This window comes from Pholis gunnellus, assembly GCF_910591455.1.
Source record: "Pholis gunnellus genome assembly, chromosome: 5".
Classification (NCBI taxonomy): Eukaryota; Metazoa; Chordata; class Actinopteri; order Perciformes; family Pholidae; genus Pholis; species Pholis gunnellus.
This window is the reverse complement of record NC_136531.1, coordinates 8,497,801-8,516,923: the sequence shown is the minus strand read 5'-3', so window position 1 is coordinate 8,516,923 and position 19,123 is coordinate 8,497,801. Positions and strand designations below refer to the sequence as shown.

Below are 19,123 nucleotides of genomic sequence, written 5' to 3'. Positions count from 1 at the left end.
TGGCAACCAGGGGGGACTCGAAAGATACCGTGCCTGGATTTCCTGGATTTAGGAAACAACAAATAACATGTTAGTTACGTTTATATGTTCATGGAGGCGGATTTTGTAATAGTTGGACAGAGCCCAGCTAGCTGTTTGCCGTTGTTTCAAACCTTTGTGCTTAGCTAAGCTAACCGGCGCTATATTTGCCAGACAAATACGAGAGTGGTATAAATCTTCATATCTAAAACTCTGCCAGTAAATCAGTGTATTTCTCAAAATGTTGATTCTTTGGCTGCAGATGTCACCTCGGTCGGTGGTTTCCCTGCCAGGGGACACTGCTCACTTCAGCAATCCCCTGAGTGGCGGTCTCACATTGTCCTCAAACAAATGACCAGCGTCCTTCATACCAACAAAGCCCGCTGAGTGGATGGACAAATTACAGGATAGTCTTGACATTGAAAATGTCTGCACACCAGAGGAAGCAGTGTGTGAATAAAGGTCAGAGGTCAATGAGAAATATTATCTTATATCTGCATGTAATAGTGTCTCACTATAATACCGTGCGCTACAACAGAGTCTGATTTTAGACACATACTGTACATGGTGATTCTTACACCTGTGCCCTGACAGTATGGTGTGGCGATCAGCTGCCCAGTTCCAGAGTGAAAGCTCATCTGAAGAATGCAATCCACTCCAGCTATGTCAAACCTTTTAAAATCTGCCACAGCTCGGTATGTAAGCATATTACATGGACACGTCTCTTCTATTCTGACTGAATGTTTTTAGTTGAGGCCATGTAAAGAGGCCAACAGTCTGCCTCAAAGATTAGACAAAAGGGGCATAAAGCCCATGAAATACTGTTATTGATTATTTATGAACATGTCAGGGATACTGCATCCTGCTTCATTTTTAATTGATGCTGTCTGAATGTAGGACATGCAGAACTGTCATGTGAAGTGTCTTATGTATTATTAATCAACTAAGGCTGACAGCAATGGTATTAATTGGTGGTTTTAAATACTCCACCTTTACTATTTATGTTGTCAGATGCCTCACTCCTACTCGGCTCCTTTGTCTCCGTTTCTCTCAGCCTCCAACTCTTCTCTTTACTGTGGAGATTGTTTGTGCTCTTTAGCTTTTCCGGACCACCAGTTCTTCTGATACCCATCTCACACACACACACACACACACACACACACACACACTTACCCCCACTGTGTCAGCCCCCAATCTCCCCTAGAGGATCCATCTGTCCACAATCTTATGCCATGTTGTGCTCCTCCCCCTTACTCTTGTTTCAAGAATGTGTGTGTGTGTGTGTGTGTGTGTGTGTGCACGTATACTGTACATATGCCTCACAGTGTGTGGGTGCACTTGTGTGTGGTGGGGAGTGGGATAATGAATGGATATTTTGCTGCTTTGTCTTCCTACTTGTCCACCTACAGTAACAGAGGGATAATCTTTGTGTGTTTGTGTGTGTGTGTGTGTGTGTGTGTGTGTGTGTGTGTGTGTGTGTGTGTGTGTGGGTACAACTTGCTATAGTTTAAAACTAACTCCCGTTTCTGTCTCAAGGGGTGGGTGGTGGTGGGTGTAAATGGAAAAGCACTCTGAGCTGCGGAGAAAATGTTGATCACGGTGGGACACAGAAGAGGAAAAGCAAGACAAATGACCCTGCGGCCCAAACGCTAACTGTACTGCTTTCCTGTGACTCTGCATTAACTCTGCAGTATTCCGGATGTCAGGGTGTTTTGACCTCATCCTGTTGTTATGCTCGGTCTCTCTACGCTGTTCACTCAATCCCATACGGAGTCACTGAGTCACAATCTTATCTTAAGAAACAATTATTTCACATCTAAAAAATACTCAAGTCACATATAAGCAGCTTAAACCTGCACAGTAGAATGACTTAAAGCCTGAAGAATCTGATGAACCAAATAACATCATCTATCATCTGTTCACAAATACATCACTATTAAATAAAGTAAATTGTGAAACCGCTGGTATTCACAATAAGTGAATGCACCCTTGAGTAGTGGTAGAAAGTAACTCATTTCCTAATTTGTAATACTATACCAAAGTACAAGTTTGAGGTACTTCTACAGTGCTGTACTTGTACAGCCCATAGCAAGACTTTACTTGTTCATAAAAACTAATGCATTGCTATAGTTTGAACCAGACGGAATAAAGTATTTAAAATTGACTCCACCTGGACCAGGTAAAACAAAGTAAAATGTACTTATTGTGTTTCTCACCAAATGCATTGTGTGTGTTATTGCATTCCCTTCCTCATACAACATATGCAAAGCAGATATTTTATATTTTAAATTCTGCATTGTTTATGTCCTTGTTTGCAAACTTGCTTTTTTCTTCTACTTCTTGCTGGTTAGTAAGTAACACATGGATACATTTTCACTGTGTATAGTTTTATGGTATTGCAAATGTGTACATATGTCAAATGTGAGCCTGCTGCCTCTGAATATCAAAACAAGTACATTTGTTATATTCCCTTCTGAATATCATCTATATTTTTTATCTTTCCTTTCCCTTCCTCCAGATTATCTGCCTGCAGGACTTCTTCGGGGACGACGATGTGTTTATAGCGTGCGGCCCGGAGAAGTACCGCTATGCTCAGGATGACTTTGTGTTGGATCAAAGTGGTAAGGCTTCCACAGCCTTTATGACTGGTAGGCCTGACTAAGACTAACTCAACATCCGTCTTTGTGTGTGTGTGTGTGTGTGTGCGTGTGCGTTCACCTCAGTGTCCTTCCTCACCATTCTTCCCTCACTAGTGCTTGCAACGTGCTTTTCCTTTAGGAAGTTGACAGCAGGATAGGTTTGTGTGTGTGTGCATACAATAATCTTTTCTTACATGATTCTCTTTCCAATTTAATTCAGATAATTATAATTTGAATAGTAGAAAGTGAGCTTTTGTAGTCTGTCCAGAATCTGCAGAAAAGAATCAGTGCTGCACATTTACACACACGCACGCACGCACGCACACACACACATTGTGTAAGGTGTGCACACAGGCAGGATATGACCTCCTTAAACCAGCAGATCCTTTCACTGTTGAAGCTAAGTATAATATCAGCCCATTTTGCACAACCTTGTGGGAAGGAAAAGGTAGTTTATTATAGTAACAATCCAATTATTGACATCCTGTTTTGTATTGTTGTGTCAGGTTAGCTAACAACAGGCAGGCATATCTTAATACACGCTGTGTTAAAGGTGCAGTATGTAAGATATATCCACACGCTCCAAAGAAATAGGGGGCAGCATTTCACCTCTACCACCGAGTCCATAGAAACTACATTTAATGTTACATCCGTTAAAAAATAGAATAAAATAATAAAAGCTGAACTACTAACTAACAGCAGGGCAAGAATATGCAAAATTCCCAGTGCTGCCACTGGCCACAGCCCACTGTGGCTTCCAGCGCTGGGGTTTGCGGCGGCTGAGCTGCTACAGCTAGCCACTACCTGAAGTTTTGTTTTTTGTTTTTTTCTGCCAATAAACAAATTACCAAATATGCATAGACCCTGTTCCTACAACATGCAGCTTCTTCATTCCGTAGACTGAGGGCAGACTGGATGCTACAGTGACTCTCTATCGCCTCTTAAGGAACAAGTGGTACTGAGCATGAGTGCATGAGTGATGGTGCATCGGTTCTATTCAGAGACGGTTTTGAGCTTCCGTCCCACTTACGCTCCTCTGCTCCACTTTTAAGAATTAGGTCTTTGAAAGAACAAAAAAGGCACACTGTAACTATGCTGAAGGTACAGAAGCTGCTCTTCCTTTTGCTAAATGGATCCAATACAAATTCTACTGTTTAAAAGAACAAAGAAAGAAAGAAAATGGCCTACGCAATATATCATGCATAAACGTTGTAATGGTGTAATAAGAAAGACTTCTTAAAAGCTTTTAGATTAGAGGGGTTGTCTTAGAAAACGATTTGGTTTGTTGGGGTTTTGTATGTCAACCATACAAGCAACTTTATTATATTGAGATAGCCTTTTAATCAGTCAGTGAAATATATATGTGATGATAAATAGCATGGGGAGCACATTAGAAATGCACAATGTGTGTGCTTCTGTGGGTGTGTTTTTTTTTTTTCTTTCTTCATGTGTCTGTCATTACAGTATACCTCTCACCGCCCCCACCCTCATTAATACCAACCTGACAAGTTTAATACAAGCTTCACAACATCTGCTCTAGCTGCACACAGCTACAAAGCAAAACCAGCAGTGGCACTCAGCAAAACACCATAAAAACTAAAGCTGGTGGATTTTCATGTGTTCATGGTGTGCAGTGACTGTTTAAGCCCAATTGCCCAACAAGCTGTTGTAATTGCTTTACTCTTGTTGTAAAAGACATCACTGGTGTCTCTGTATCAGCCTCTGTTTTTGCTCCTGGCATGTAGGGAAATGTGTATGTAGTGTCTACAAAATGTGTGTCTATTTTGAAAGTTGCCAGGTCATATATGAAGTCTTGTTTACTTATCCTTTAATCAGATAGTTATTCCGTTGAATCATTTATTGTACGGCTGCTTGTTTTTTCGACAACATTTCACATTTGAGAAGTTTTTTCAGGTCATAGGTTACGTTATCCATTATAATTTTCATATCAGCACAGATAAGTCGGGTATCAGCAGGATACGGTATGCAAAAAAGTATTGTTTTGGTATCAATAACTGAAAAAAAAACTGATACCGAATATCATTTCATCAATTTGTTCTTCTGTGCTTTTTAATCTTTTTTGACTAAACACTATTTGCGACTATTTTATTTGGCGCTCCTCTGTCCCCATAGTCGTGTGTGACCAGCATTCATTAAATCATGCAACATCAATAACATTTCCAGGGTCATATCCCTGGTACAGCAGCTTGTTATGCATGAGTGTGCCACATTAACTCTGACTGAGAAGAAAGAACAGGATTGTTTATAAGGGAAGGTTAATATATGCGACGGTGACCGACTGAGCGTGTTGTCCCCCCAGAATGCAAAGTGCTAAAGACGTCGCACAGCCGCTCTGCTACTCCAAACCGGACACCTAAGAGCCCCAGACCTTCGCGGCGCAGCAAGTCCCCTGGTGCAGGTAAAACACATGACTGTACACACATAACAACTGTCTGTACTAACTCTGTTAAATTAAGAGATATCCATGCATATTTAACACAGTAACTTGTTAATAGATAATATGAAAGGTCAGGTCTTTTATCATTATATGTGTAAAAATATGTTAAACAAGTCTAATCCCCTTTATCTGATGCCAAAAACGACACTGTAAGGTCATCTCTGTTTGACAGGCAGAGTAATAGCTTTTTTATTCAGCAGCTTTACCCTGAACCCTCAGTTGTGACAGAATGACTTAGCAATTTGTGTGGTGCATTGAGAGATGGTGACATTCTGCTGAGTAACCAGTGTTCTACAAGCCATTACGTCAGTGTAAAGAAGAGATATATGAGCGGCTGCAGTTTGGAGAGCTTGCAGTTTAAGTTCAGCCTTTTTAAGTTCCAAACTCTTTCAATGTATGTTGTAATGTGATTATACCTCATGATATCTGCCTGACTATTCTTTATGTCTGCTTTTGACACTGCAGCAAGACAACCTGTCCACTACTCCACCAGTCAGTCTCCAATCAAATCCCCAGGTGAGGCGCGTGATACCGACACAAAGTTTGCCTCATCAAACACCTGCCGTATCAATTTACTCTCGTAATCATCGTTATTGAGTTACTGAGTAAAACAGCTTTAGAGTTCTCTTCTTCTCTGGTGGTTTAAATTTAAAATAAGATACAGTATACACTGTTTAAATCAGATTTTAAATGATGAACTAATACAAATCTGTTACACCAAAAAGTATCTAAATTAAGTCTATTTAAATGTTGGAACTAAATGGCTGGCAGTGGGGGGAAATGGAAAGTCTAGTCATCAATTGATTATGTATTCTGGTATTATTACCAGCACTGTCTTGCCTCTCCTTCTGGTTGTGGGTGAAATGCTTTCTGTGATATGAGAACCACAGTCTCTCAAAAAATCTAAATTCTTTCATTACCTCTGCAAGGAAGGTTATGTTTTTGGTTTGTTTGTCTGATTGTTAGTAGGATTACAGAAAAACTACTCGCAAGATATTCATGAAACATGGTGGAAGGATGTCACATGGGCCAAGGAAGAACCCGTCAAACTTTGGAGCAGATCCAAATCACGGGGCGGATAAACAAATTATTTTTCACTTTTGTTAGAATTGCAAGATAAGTTGCATTTTGCCTTGGCGGAGGTCTACATTCTCTGGGTGCCCTTCTCCTTCTATAATGTTTTATCTTTTCTATCCATCTAATTAGAAAGCCAGCTGCTGTAGATCCACTGATTCAAAGCCGTGCACTGATTAGACTCACTTCTGAGGTGTGTTAATTAAATCCTGCTCTCACTGAACAGTTAGATCACATGCCTATAAATCTGTAGCAGCTGAGGTGCTCAAAAGTTAAACTGTACTTTTGGCACATTAAAAGCAAATGCTTTGTTTAAAATGTTCCCAGATAGTGCTTCAAAAGCTCCTTTTATAAAAACAGGATAAATACCCAGAGGAAAGGTATGTGAGAAACTCTAAGTGAATACACAATGAAACAAAAACTCTGAAGCAGTAGTGTAACGACGCAGCCTGTAGGCTGTGTGAAATGATTTTCCTCAGCTCAGCTGGGTTTACGCAGATGAAGAGATTTTGAGTTAAAGTTTGACGCATTATGTCTCTGTATTTGTGCCAGAAACCAAGAGAGACGTTGGCAGAAGTAATCCCTGCTTGAGAGAATGAATCACTCAAACAATAAAAGCTCTCATCTTTGCTGCGTGCCTGTGCTCCTTGTGTTACACACTAAAGTATATTATGAATATGTGTTACATAGTAATGCAGAGGAAGTCCATTCACATTGTGGTACAAACTGAACCAAATCATTTGAGGCATACATTATTTGACCATGTATATATTAGAGTCATACTCATCCAGTACATCAATTCCAAAAGGATTCAGTAGTTTAGACCGTAGTCCCTGTGTGCCAACCTTTTCTCTTAAAGTAATAGATTTCACAGTTGTGACGCTTTAAGTAATGTGTTAGAACTGTGGGTAGCTGCTGTTTGTTTTTCTTGTGTGGAGGTGTTAGTTGTTTCTTGTCTTGGAGGTTATTATTGTAGTTTTGCAGTTTAACAGATGGCAAAAAATGTTGAATGTGAATCTTAAAGAACACACAAAGGAAACCAGCAGCTTAAAAAAAAAATGTAACACCAGTTGCCTGCAGGTGGCACAAGTTACAACCTGCTAAATGTGAATGTGTGCGTTAGTTAGAGCGAGTAGTGTCACATTTAATCTGTCCTAAACATTTTGAATACTGTACAAACCACACTTGTACTCACAATCCTAATGCCTCTTTCCTCTGCTCTTGCATGTGTCCTTCCTTTTTTCTCCACATAGTAAACGGTGTCTCAAGCAGCCAGATCTCAACTCCTAAGTCCACCAAGTCCTCCACTCCGTCTCCCACCAGTCCCCAAACCGTCCTCAGTTTTAAGGTAAGACGGTATATCACAGCCACGTGTGTCCGCCCAATACTTGCAGCTGAATTCAATTATCTATACTGTACAGTATATGGTTTTCAAAGCATATTGTAGGTGTGCATTTACATTAATAATCTGTCTCCCATGCACGAGGGACACAGAGCAACAGAAATATTTAACAAACACGAACAGAGACTGAAATTGCTGAGGGCTGCTGAAATAACTTTTTTGGGGTACCATTTGTTTGTTTTCATTGGTTATTGTAGTTTATTTGTCCTGTATCCACTCAAAGCCTACATTAAGACTGACAAAAGGCCTGTTTATATCCATGTTTGCTCGCTTGAAGTCATCTTTCTATGCTACTCTTTTTGGTGCGTTAGCGCCACCACTCGATCAGTAGAATAGTGTTATATTCTGGGCAGGAATGTGTCTTGTGTCACCTGTGTGCTTGTGTGCATTTGTAAGATATGAACTAAATGGAGACCCTTTAAGGTGGGCCGTACGGCAGGATTGTTTCGACATACAGTACATACAGTACCACAAAGTAATAAAATACGTTTTTGTGAACTCAAGTCATGTCACGGACTGGCAGCCATCCCTGACCCAGAGGTCTATGTACAGTCCATGCTGCAGCTCTGTGATGTATTTTTGGTCGAGTTAGAGATTCTAATCTGTTTTATTGATGGATTCTTCTGTAAGCTGCGTGTCAGTCCCAAACTGCAGAGTTTCTAACTGCAGCAGCCAGCTGGCAAACCTCCTCCAGAGTGCCACCATTCCCCTCTAAGCCCAGTCAAAGACTTATCCATTCACATTCATTTGGCAGGACACTCGTTTTTTTTATGATTTACTGACAGCTTTAAAATTCAAGAGGTAGAGTAGAGTAACACTTTTAGAAGAAATTAAATGAGGAAGCACATGGATGTCAATAACATAGCTGCTCACTCTCCAAGTTCTAAAAACGACCATGACAATGCTCCATTTCTACTTTAGTCCGGAGGACCCTTTTAGACTGAATAATAGATCCTGACTGTCAGGTATAGGGCATTATGGTGCAGAACACTGCTGTACATAATGGAAAAGATCACTGGTCTTATTTTAATGCTGCGTTTATGGCTGACATTTCAAAAATATAGCCATAAGATTTCGAAATCGCCACTGCTATGCTCTGCAGAAAGGACGCTCTTAAGAAATGAATCATTCATTTGGAGCCATAATGGTTTTATGTGCAGTGATAATGGAGGAGGATATATATTACAGTAGCTCTGGCACCTTGTACATTTTGAAGGGCAGGCTTAATTTAGACCTTGTTCACTATTTAAGTAATATTATTAATGTACAAGTTGTACTGTGTCAAAGAATGTCACGTTTGGTAGAATATCGTACCATACTCTATAGCCACATGTAGTTTTTATAGTTTAAGAATAAAAAGTATGTTAAACATTGGCTTTTTATGTGTATGAATAGACTAGAATAATTAACCATAAAAATTGTGCAGCTTGCAAAATTCAATGTATAATGAGTATAATGTTTAATTACTCTCATTTCATGCCATCTGAGACATTTTTATGCCGTCAGTCAAAGCCTTTAAAAAGAATGACCGACCAATGATAAACCGTTGTTTTGTCCATGTACAGCAAGTTCTGTGGGTGCTTTTGAAGCTTGATTTGTCTGAGGGTTTAGTTTTAGGCCAGGCTCTCACCTATATTTTTGTTTCTTTTTGCATCCTGCAGGTCCCTCCGTCACATTACAGCTCATCCTCAAATGTAAATGGATCGCTAAACAACCACCAGGAGCAAAGTGATCGACTGAGTCCGGAGGGTACGTCTTCGTACATCTGCCAACTAAGACACTGTTACATGGACTCCGTCACCCTCCAGCATGTAGAAATGACATTGACTCACCTCATCTTTTCCCATCAGGACACATTTAACAATTTGCTTACCCAACAAAAGTAGCAAAGAGTGGGCCTCGTGTGGATGATAAGAGTGGAACATCCCAGTGCTGTGTGAGCAGATACTTGTCTAAATGATTTTAGGGCTGTGTGTGTGTGTGTGTGTGTGTGTGTGTGTGTCCACATAATATTAGTGCTCAGTTCAATAATCACCACCGGAGGACTAAAGGAGATTGCTGTGCATCTTGGAGCCTGTGTGTTATTTTGTTGCACAGCGTGTGGTTCCTTACATCAGTCTGAGAACTGGTTGAGTTGCTGTCAGAGCTCCCTTAGTGTTATTGAATAGCCAGGCTTGTCTGTTGCCTGTTGTAACTGCTCTCTCTCTCCTCAGCAGTTAATGGAAACCGCTACATGCCTGCCTCAACCATCTTGGAAAAATACAAGATTGGCAAGGTCATCGGAGACGGCAACTTCGCTGTGGTCAAAGAGTGTGTGGAGCGGTAGGTGAAACACATTCACTCGCAACCGCAAATGTGTAATGATCAGTTGGCAGCCGTGTGCAGTGAGCACACCGCAGGCTGCCGCGCCGTGCAACTCATTGAGACGTGCACCACGTGCGGTAACTGCTCCATCAGGGTTTTTTTAATCCTGATGACGGGTATTGTGGAGAATTATCCCATGGATTAAATCCCGCTGAGAATTCCCTTCATTAGCCTTTTAATCTCTGAGTCAACACACTGCCCAGGCAGACAGGGGACACGAGGATGAAAGGAAGCCTGTCAAGTGTGTGTGTGTTCCCATAATCTGATGCACCTTCCTTGAAAGTACTTAGAGGTTCCCTGTAGAGTAACTTGTAAACAAATACAGTTGTGTTTACAATAAGTGTCTCTTATGTGTGTCATCGAGGCCGAAGAATCATGTTCAATTCATTTCCTCACTCTGAAAAACATTTACTAAGCCGATTTCCCGAGTGTGAACCAACCAATCTAAGGTCCACATAAAGTACTAGCTCTCTGAGTCAGCTCTCAGTCAGCCATGTCTTATGGTACTGAATGAAGACTGTGCGATGTAGTTGAAACTTACACTGTTTCAAAAGGTGAAGAGTAAAACTTTGCTCAGTTGTGTAGATTATATTTTAACCTGCATTGTTTATGTTTATTACGTCCATCCATGCTTCAGATTACATAAGCTTCAGGTCTTCCTCCCCCTTCTTTCGCTGGTGCATTGCTAAACTTTTTAGTGGAAGAATATTAAATCGTGGCAGGAATGTATATTATTAAGCAGAAGATAGAAACAAAACCGGTACCCGCTCAAAACATTGTTCCACTACTGGTCAAAAACTTTACATTTGAGTCGTAGCATCTTCGTTATGTTTATTTTGCAAGAGGAAAAAACTAAACAGAAAACCTCTAGACTTGTTAAACTAACTTTAAACCTCCAGTGATTTCTCCTCTCACCTTGCTGCAGTGGCGTAGAAGCATACTGTCTCTAGAGCAGTGCACGATGACATCACTGTTGGGTGAAATTACAGGTGCAACACAGCTCACTTCTGACCACAAACAGGATCACTGATGGGAGGTGAAACTAACTGGAAACTTTCAACCTGACATTGTAGTGAAACACACTGTTCTGCATCCTGGTGCGAGTTGCTCTGCACCTCTTGTATAAACGTGGCTAATGCTGCTAACGTACCTCTCCAATAACTCTGTAGCAGTGCTCCTGCTCACTGTAACTGAGGCTCTCTTGTGAGTACTTGATTTGAATTACAGATATTGTTGCAGCATCAGTGCTGTTTTTATTATTGGACCTAATTGCCCTGTTTCTTCTCAGGTCCACAGGAAAAGAGTTTGCACTGAAGATCATCGACAAGGCCAAGTGCACTGGAAAGGTCTTTTTTTTTTCTCACCATCTCCTTCTTCCGTTTCTTCTTTGTGTCTATTGCTGTCAGACCTGTGCGCACACTCTCAAGGAAGGGTCATATGTTCCAGAGTTCATTATTAACACACACCACACCACTGTGCGTCCCCCTGATCCTCTTATCCGACACAGTTCGAATAGGCCAGTAATGTTTTATTCATCACCTAACTCAAATTATCTTCACACGTTCACACACGCGTACAATGACACACACTGGCTCACACATCCTTGACACGAATTCAGATTCAATGAACAATGCAGTGTCTTTTGATTAGCATAAATGGATCCGTGTCCTGGAGCACACAGTAACTTGGATGTTTTGTCCTGGTGTGTTTCCAGGAGCACCTCATAGAGAATGAGGTCGCGGTGCTGCGGAAGGTGAAACACCCCAACATCATCATGCTGATAGAGGAGGTGGACACTCCCTCTGAACTCTACCTGGTTATGGAGCTTGTCAAGGTACAGAAGAGGCTAATAGGCGGGGGCAATAGCAGTGCACAAGCAATATTTCTCTTATTTTGTTTGATCTTTAACCACAGTGTTGATGTTGACACAGGGAGGGGATCTATTCGATGCCATCACCTCCTCGGCCAAATACACAGAGAGAGACGCCTGTGTCATGGTGTACAATCTCGCCGGAGCTCTGAAGTACCTGCACAGCACGAACATCGTCCACAGAGACATTAAACCAGAGAACTTGCTGGTATATATTTACACTCACACCAGTTTTTTTTTTCCTACAAATCCAGCTGCTCAGTGGGCTTTAACTGAGCGTTATTGTATTTTAGGTGTTTGAATATCCAGATGGTACCAAGTCATTGAAACTGGGGGACTTTGGCCTGGCCACAGTGGTGGAAGGGCCTCTGTATACCGTGTGTGGAACTCCTACATACGTGGCTCCAGAAATCATCTCGGAGTCCGGGTAAGCTAGATCTTTATTTCGTTTTATTTTTTATTTTTTTATTTGGGGGGGGGGGTACTTTATGGAGCTTTCAATACCTAGATCACTATTTTTTACCAAGGGTCTTGTTACAGAAGAACATGAATGTTTTTACTCTTCTCTGAGTCCGTTTAAAGGAAACATGTATTCTACATACAATAGCAGAGTAGGAACGTGGCTTTGCAATACCGCTGTGATATAATAAGAGATTGGTATTTTTTGCATAAATGGTTGTTGTGGTATAGTAACCTCCACAACATTATAGCAAATACATTCGATAAACTTAGTCTTTCCAACATTTTTATTCGTTATTTTGTTGTTTTATATCCGGTCACTCAGCCATCTTGTTTGCAGTAAGCTATTTAGCTGCAGTTAATCCTTAACTGACCCTTTCTGTCTCTCCTCTCTTTCCACAGTTATGGTCTGAAGGTGGATATCTGGGCTGCAGGTGTCATTACCTACATCCTTCTGTGTGGCTTCCCTCCATTTAGAAGGTACTCGTCCTCAGTTCATATCGCCCGATAAAGCTCATGTTTAAACTGACTTTAATTCATGAATGATACATGCATATTACATGTGGATAATATTGACACGATGATATGATATGATAATATTAAAAAGGGTTCAGTCACATTATTTGGCAACTTGTTTTTCATACCAATTACCTTCTGCTACATAGACAAACAGCTGCTGTGATTAGTCATCGTGTTGAGGATTGTCATCCTGCAGTCACAGTGTGGGAAGGATTTGACTTAACTTCATGTGATCCATGTTTAATCTAGAGTACTTCACAGTTACTGTAATAAGCACATAATTAAACGATTACAGGTGAGGCCATTTATTATTAAGTGCAGTGATGTGTGCTGAGTAATATTTATGAATCTGTGTTCGCTGAGTGTTTGTGTGTCTTTTTTATGTAGTGAGAGTAACCTGCAAGAGGATCTGTTTGACCAGATCCTTCTGGGGCGACTGGACTTTCCCAGTCCTTACTGGGACAACATCACTGACTCAGCCAAGGTTGGGACCACACACACACACACAAGCAACAACAGCACACACACACATATTATATCACATGTAATGACAATGCATTGATCCCATTCATTTTTTCACTAACCCTGACGTAACCGGAATGAGGCCAGAACAATTCTACCTTTTAACTGAATGCAGTGGTTTCAAAAAGTCTGAAATAGATCTCCAAATAGTTTATACACACACAAACCATGTGAACCCACATGGTTCACTCTCCAGTAATGACTACTGTCTGCCGAACACAACAGAAACCCCTCCAACCCTCTAAATTAGTGTCATGTATTAGGGTGACAGCCCACATTCAGCATGCGAGACGAAACTGCTAGTTAAACCCACTGTTATTACAGCGGCCCCGTCACTGTAGACATGTGCACAGCTATAGACACCACAGCATGAAACTACTTCCTTCCTCCTTGTGTGTGTGTGTGTGTGTGTGTGTGTGTGTGTGTGTGTGTGTGTGTGTGTGTGTGTGTGTGTGTGTGTGTGTGTGTGTGTTGTCAAAGTCAGGTCACAATGACACAATCGCCTGTTAAAAAGTTAGAAGAATGTTCTAAACTGTGGTGTGTTTTGTTGCAGGAGCTGATTGGAAAGATGCTGCAGGTCGACGCTGAGGCTCGATACACAGCACAAGACATCCTCTACCACCCGTGGGTCACGGTATGTCATAGTCCTGTTTGTCTCTGTATTTGCATGTATTTGTGCGCACACAACTGCAAAGTGTGGTGCTGCGTCTGTACATTAACATGGTTTCTTGTGTGGAAACCCATTGCACCACGTCACCTCCATTGCATGTTTGTGTGTATGTAGGACGAAGCCGTCATGGAGAACAACATGAAGATGGAGGTCACAGGTAAACTGAAGACGCACTTTAACACTGCACCTAAGCACAACAACACCACAGCCGGAGTGTCCGTCATCATGGTAAGCACCCACAAATATTCACAAACCAAGGTATAAGCAATTCACAATTCAGTAAATATCACTGTTATATTTTTGCACATTTTGTTTGTGATTTAGTCCTTTTTAGAGAGTAATCTTACAGCTTCATGGGATTGCTAACTTTCAGTGACCTCTTTAATCTGCAGTATTGATGTTTTGACATGGGTTTAGTAGTAATTGACAAGATGTCTGAAGCAGCTTGAACATGTCAGGCCCTTTTCCAAACACTTACTGCATGGAAGTGAATCTCTGACCCAAATACAGAAGATTGAGCTCCTTCTAATTCACTTTTTATATGAATCTTCTGCCCTTTTAATCACCGGTCTAAGAATATCTGACCTCAATCATCGTCCATGACGACGTTCGAGACAACCTTCTAAACAACTTGTGCTGCTGTAAACATGTAAGACATGACTTTAGAGACGGGATGATGGAAAAAAAAAACTAGGACAGGACAGAATAAATCGTCCCTGTAGCAGTCACATTCCTCCTTCCTGTCTGTTTCAAGCATCACTTGCATCATTTCCTGTTGTACAGTTTGACTTCCTCCACTCCTCCATCTCATCAGTTCACACTACTCATCAGCCCACTCTCTTCAGTCTGTCTGTCTGAACTGAAAGCAGGAGAGGGGCTTAATGGAAAGTGTCTAGCTAAAAATCTGATTTGATCCTTGCTGCAGAGAGCCTCATTTCTTGTTGTAAATTTCATTTGACAGTTTGAGGTGTAAATGCGGGACCTGGCCTCGGCCCCTCCTCCTCCTCCTCCTCCTCTCCATCTTCTTCCTCCTACCTCCTCCTCACCCCTCCCTCACACCCAACTCCAGGACCAACGGGGACGCCTGGAGCTGAGAGCCGGGTACACACTTCATACCCCTCCTCCTGCTCCCTTCTTCCTTTGCATCCATCGCCCTTCCCCTCACCCACTTCCCTCCAGCTATAACGACTCCCACCCCCGTTGCTCTCCCTTTCCCTTCCTTCCTGCCTCTTTTTCAGGCCCCCTGTTGCTCTTCGCCAACCGCCAGCTGAAGTAACTGCTCTCAATAACCAGCTGATGTGGACATCAATAAAACTCTCCCAACATGCACTCTGTTCTAACCCCTCTTGACTGTTTTCATACTTTTCATTCTGCTCCTTCACTCAACTTTCATTCCATTTGTGTCAATCACAAACCTTTGTGGGATGTGAAAATAACAGTTTTGAAGGATGTGTTTGTTTAATCACAATGTCACTGCGGTTATTTAGCATGTTGACAGTGCTAATTTGCCTCCCTCTCTGCCATATTTCATTTTTTGTTTGTGATTTCCTTCAAAATAGCGCCTTAAAATTAACTTTCTGTGCTTCCACAAATCTATAATTGCTTGCTCAGCACTGTTCAATCAGTCAATGGTGCTCTGGTGCCACCTTGTGGGGAAGAAATGAGAACCGTGTCTGCACCATTTTGTAGTTTCAATTTGCAGAGATGGATGCAAAAACACATGTGGCTTTATTGCCTTGGGTACGATATTCCCCCGCCAATTGTAAAGGACAGGGCTGACGAGTTTCTATATTTTTCTTGTCAACAAATCCTGAATGAAAAGACCAAAACCAACAATTGGTTTCTGTGACTCTCAGACAAAAAGTCAGTTGGTTCCTTTGGAAGATGTGAATCTATAAAAGAGGGTCATAAATATAATGTTATGCCTCTGGGCCAGCAGGAGAATGGTATGTGTGGGATTGAGTCAAAAGAAACTACAGTAGCTGTGTTTACTGAACATATCATCCAGTGCAACATGCGGCTCATGGATGTTTTTTTAATAGTTTCTGACAACAATAGAGCTCTATGACATGGAAGAATACACTATATCAGCCTAACAGGCAACAATTCATTGTTGGTTTTAGTCTTGTCAGGTGTTTTGTTGACAATAAAAAAAGATTTTGAATAATGTCAGTCCTTAAAACTAGAACATTATAAAAACATATTTAAACATACTTCACCACTGCACTCTATTAAGTTCTATATAAATAAAGCACTAATTGATACGTGTTTCTGCCTGAATTAGTCACTTCTAGAAAATCCAACAGTTTGTTCCAACTCAGTCTTCTCAAATGCAAAGGGCCGTTTGGTCCAAACCAAATGATGTTTTCCTGATCTGAAATACCAGATTAGCATTGAGTTGGAAAAGCAACTGTCCACAGGCCTTCATGCTTGTAGTGTTGACTTTGTTTTGTGAAGCTGTGAGTAAGACTAGTCTCTGTCCCTTTTTGCTTCTCCCCTCTCCCTGCATTACGTCCCTGCGAATTAGCTCCAAGGCAATGGTATGTACTAACACGAAACGCCTTGTGTGTTCTGCTGCTGAGATTCAGCACAAGGGCAAATGAGGAACATGATATCTCCTAGTTTTCTGTCCTCCATAAGAAACACATCATTGGCTTTACTCCAGACAAACGCACCATGCATTTATCTGTTGACTGGAAAAGTTTACTTTCTCATTTGCCCTTTCTCTGCACATGCAATAGCAGTGATGATCTGATTTGTCTTCTCGCGGGGTGTGCGAAAACAATACTGACTTTTTGTTTAATCATCTTTCAGTTATTTATGTCCATTTCCATTAGCTTGTTTTCATTGTGCGTGTTGTTCATTCATAGAGAAAAATCATTGAAAAAAAAAAATACAAGACTGGGTCAGCGGTTAATGGTTGTAGGTTTAAAAAGGAAACAATTAGTTGATTAAATCCCATTTCTTACTGCAAGAGCTAGAGATCTTTCAAAGGAAGTCACACAAACATTATTCCTTTTACATTGAATTCAATGTAGATTGAGCCACAGTATCTCTCTCTCTCTGTTCTGACTGGTGTTATTATTGCTTCAATAGTACGCAAGTATCAAGCTGATGGTCTGCTCGTCTGTTTTGCCAGAGCACAGCTCTAGATAAGAAGACCCTCCTGCTCACCACGCTTCGTCGTCCACAGCCCCAAACAGTGCCATGTCCTCCGCCGTCGGCTGGCAAGAAAGTCCCGTCTTCCCTTTCAGTCAAACCAGCCTCGCCAACGAAGTCAGGACCGGCTTCACCAAACAAACGGGCATCACGCGCCAAAGAACCAAAACCCGCCACGCTGGCGTCACCCACCAAGACCGCTCGTCTCAAGGCACCCAAGACTCTTGCGACTGCTGTGCCTGATGCTACGTCCACCTCTGATGCGCCCTGCTCTCATTCCCCAACTGACGGTGTTGATTTCCTTCCTTCTGCTCCCATAAGTTTACCTCATTTCTCCCCTTCACCCTCTGCTGAAACATTCCCTATCACCCGTTTGCCCGATTCCTCCGATCCTGAAATAGGAACGTCGCCCTTCTCCGCTCCCTGCTTTTCTTTCGAGACTCCCTCAATCTCTCACCCTCCTGCTGTTTTTACCGGCAACACTCCCTCTAAACCCGTCTCGTGCCCTCCCCCGTCATCTCCAACCAAACCAGCCCGAACCCCCTCTTCTCCCACCAAACCAGCCTCTCGTTCTCCCTCTTCTCCCACCAAACCAGCCTCTCGTTCTCCCTCTTCTCCCACCAAACCAGCCTCTTTTTCTCCCTCTTCTCCCACCAAACCAGCCTCTCGTTCTCCCTCTTCTCCCACCAAACCAGCATCTTTTTCTCCCACCAAACCATCCTCTCTTTCTCTCTCTTCTCCCACCAAACCAGCTTCTCTTTCTCTTTCTCTCTCTTCTCCCACCAAACCATCCTCTCTTTCTCCCTCTTCTCCTACCAAACCAGCTTCTCTTTCTCCCTCTTCTCCCATCCAACCAGCTTCTCTTTCTCCCTCTTCTCCCACCCAACCAGCTTCTCTTTCTCCCTCTTCTCCCATCCAACCAGCTTCTCTTTCTCCCTCTTCTCCCACCAAACCAGCCTCTCTTTCTCCCTCTTCTCCCACCCAACCAGCTTCTCTTTCTCACACCAATCAACTCCCTTCCTCCTCTCCTACCAAAGAGGCAACATCCCTGTCTTCCTCTCCCACAAAACAGGCTTCTCCTTCCCCAGTCTCCCCCATCAAACCTGTCATATTCTTCCCGTTCTCTTCCCCAACCAAACAAGAACCTCCCTTTCCATCACCCATTCATCCAGCCCTGTTTCCCTCTCCCCCCTCTACACCTCCCAGATCCACAACCCCGCCCTCTCCCATTGGTTCTCCCTCTGCCAGCCCTCTACCTGCTGAAGAGCTAATGGAGACGATTTAAATGGCAATTTTGTTGCCAATTTCCCACCTCACTCCTTCTCTTTACATTTATGTGTCAGAAATCGTTAGATGAGGAGGTTAAAACTCCATCCTGAGCCTTTCCATTAGCTGTAAACTGAGCCAGTGACTGCTGTGTCATGTTTTTATCTCACTCTCATCCCACTCATTTTCAGAGACTGAGGATACAAGTCGTTTTCAAAGAATTTGCCGACTGTATATATATTTGTATTTATTATTAGAGGATGTGTAGAAAGGGAGTGAACTGAATGCATCTGAATGAGTTGTTTGTCTTTAGTAGTCCTGCATTACTGTATCACGTTAATGTGAATTATTGTATTTATTATCCCATTTGGACTGCCTGTGGCTCTTTTGTAAATAGCTATTCATTACTCACACACACCGTTGTGAAATCCTTTTCCTTTAGCAGAGACACTAGGTCCATAATACATAGAAGTATTTCAGCATATCAAATATCTGAACTTGCAAGCCTAGCTACCTGTAATCCAGCTGCTACTACAATCAGTATTTCCTGTGACCACATTCATCCCAATGGTAACCTGGAGTCTACTGTAAAGTAAGTGTTACTCTACAGTACAGTGGGGTTAACAAAATATAGATAATACCTAACAAAGAACCGAGCAGCTAATAACAAGGAAGGTCACGCTTTGTTAGTAAAACAGCTTCA

General features: G+C 42.0%; 1 protein-coding gene across 1 annotated transcript in view; it reads left to right on the top strand.

The window, feature by feature from the left end:
- Positions 1-18,417, top strand: part of dclk2a (doublecortin-like kinase 2a) — a gene marked incomplete at both ends in the record, with an annotated part of 37,968 nt that extends 19,551 nt beyond the window's left edge. The window contains 16 exons of the mRNA XM_079159962.1: positions 2,537-2,666; positions 4,978-5,076; positions 5,581-5,631; positions 7,443-7,537; positions 9,253-9,340; positions 9,805-9,913; positions 11,244-11,301; positions 11,670-11,789; positions 11,887-12,033; positions 12,119-12,252; positions 12,687-12,764; positions 13,191-13,287; positions 13,879-13,959; positions 14,110-14,223; positions 17,135-17,848; positions 18,361-18,417. Coding sequence (XP_079016088.1) covers positions 2,537-2,666; positions 4,978-5,076; positions 5,581-5,631; positions 7,443-7,537; positions 9,253-9,340; positions 9,805-9,913; positions 11,244-11,301; positions 11,670-11,789; positions 11,887-12,033; positions 12,119-12,252; positions 12,687-12,764; positions 13,191-13,287; positions 13,879-13,959; positions 14,110-14,223; positions 17,135-17,848; positions 18,361-18,417 — 2,172 coding nt within the window. The remainder of the gene's footprint in view (positions 1-2,536; positions 2,667-4,977; positions 5,077-5,580; positions 5,632-7,442; positions 7,538-9,252; positions 9,341-9,804; positions 9,914-11,243; positions 11,302-11,669; positions 11,790-11,886; positions 12,034-12,118; positions 12,253-12,686; positions 12,765-13,190; positions 13,288-13,878; positions 13,960-14,109; positions 14,224-17,134; positions 17,849-18,360) is intronic.
- Positions 18,418-19,123: the final 706 nt, after the last annotated feature.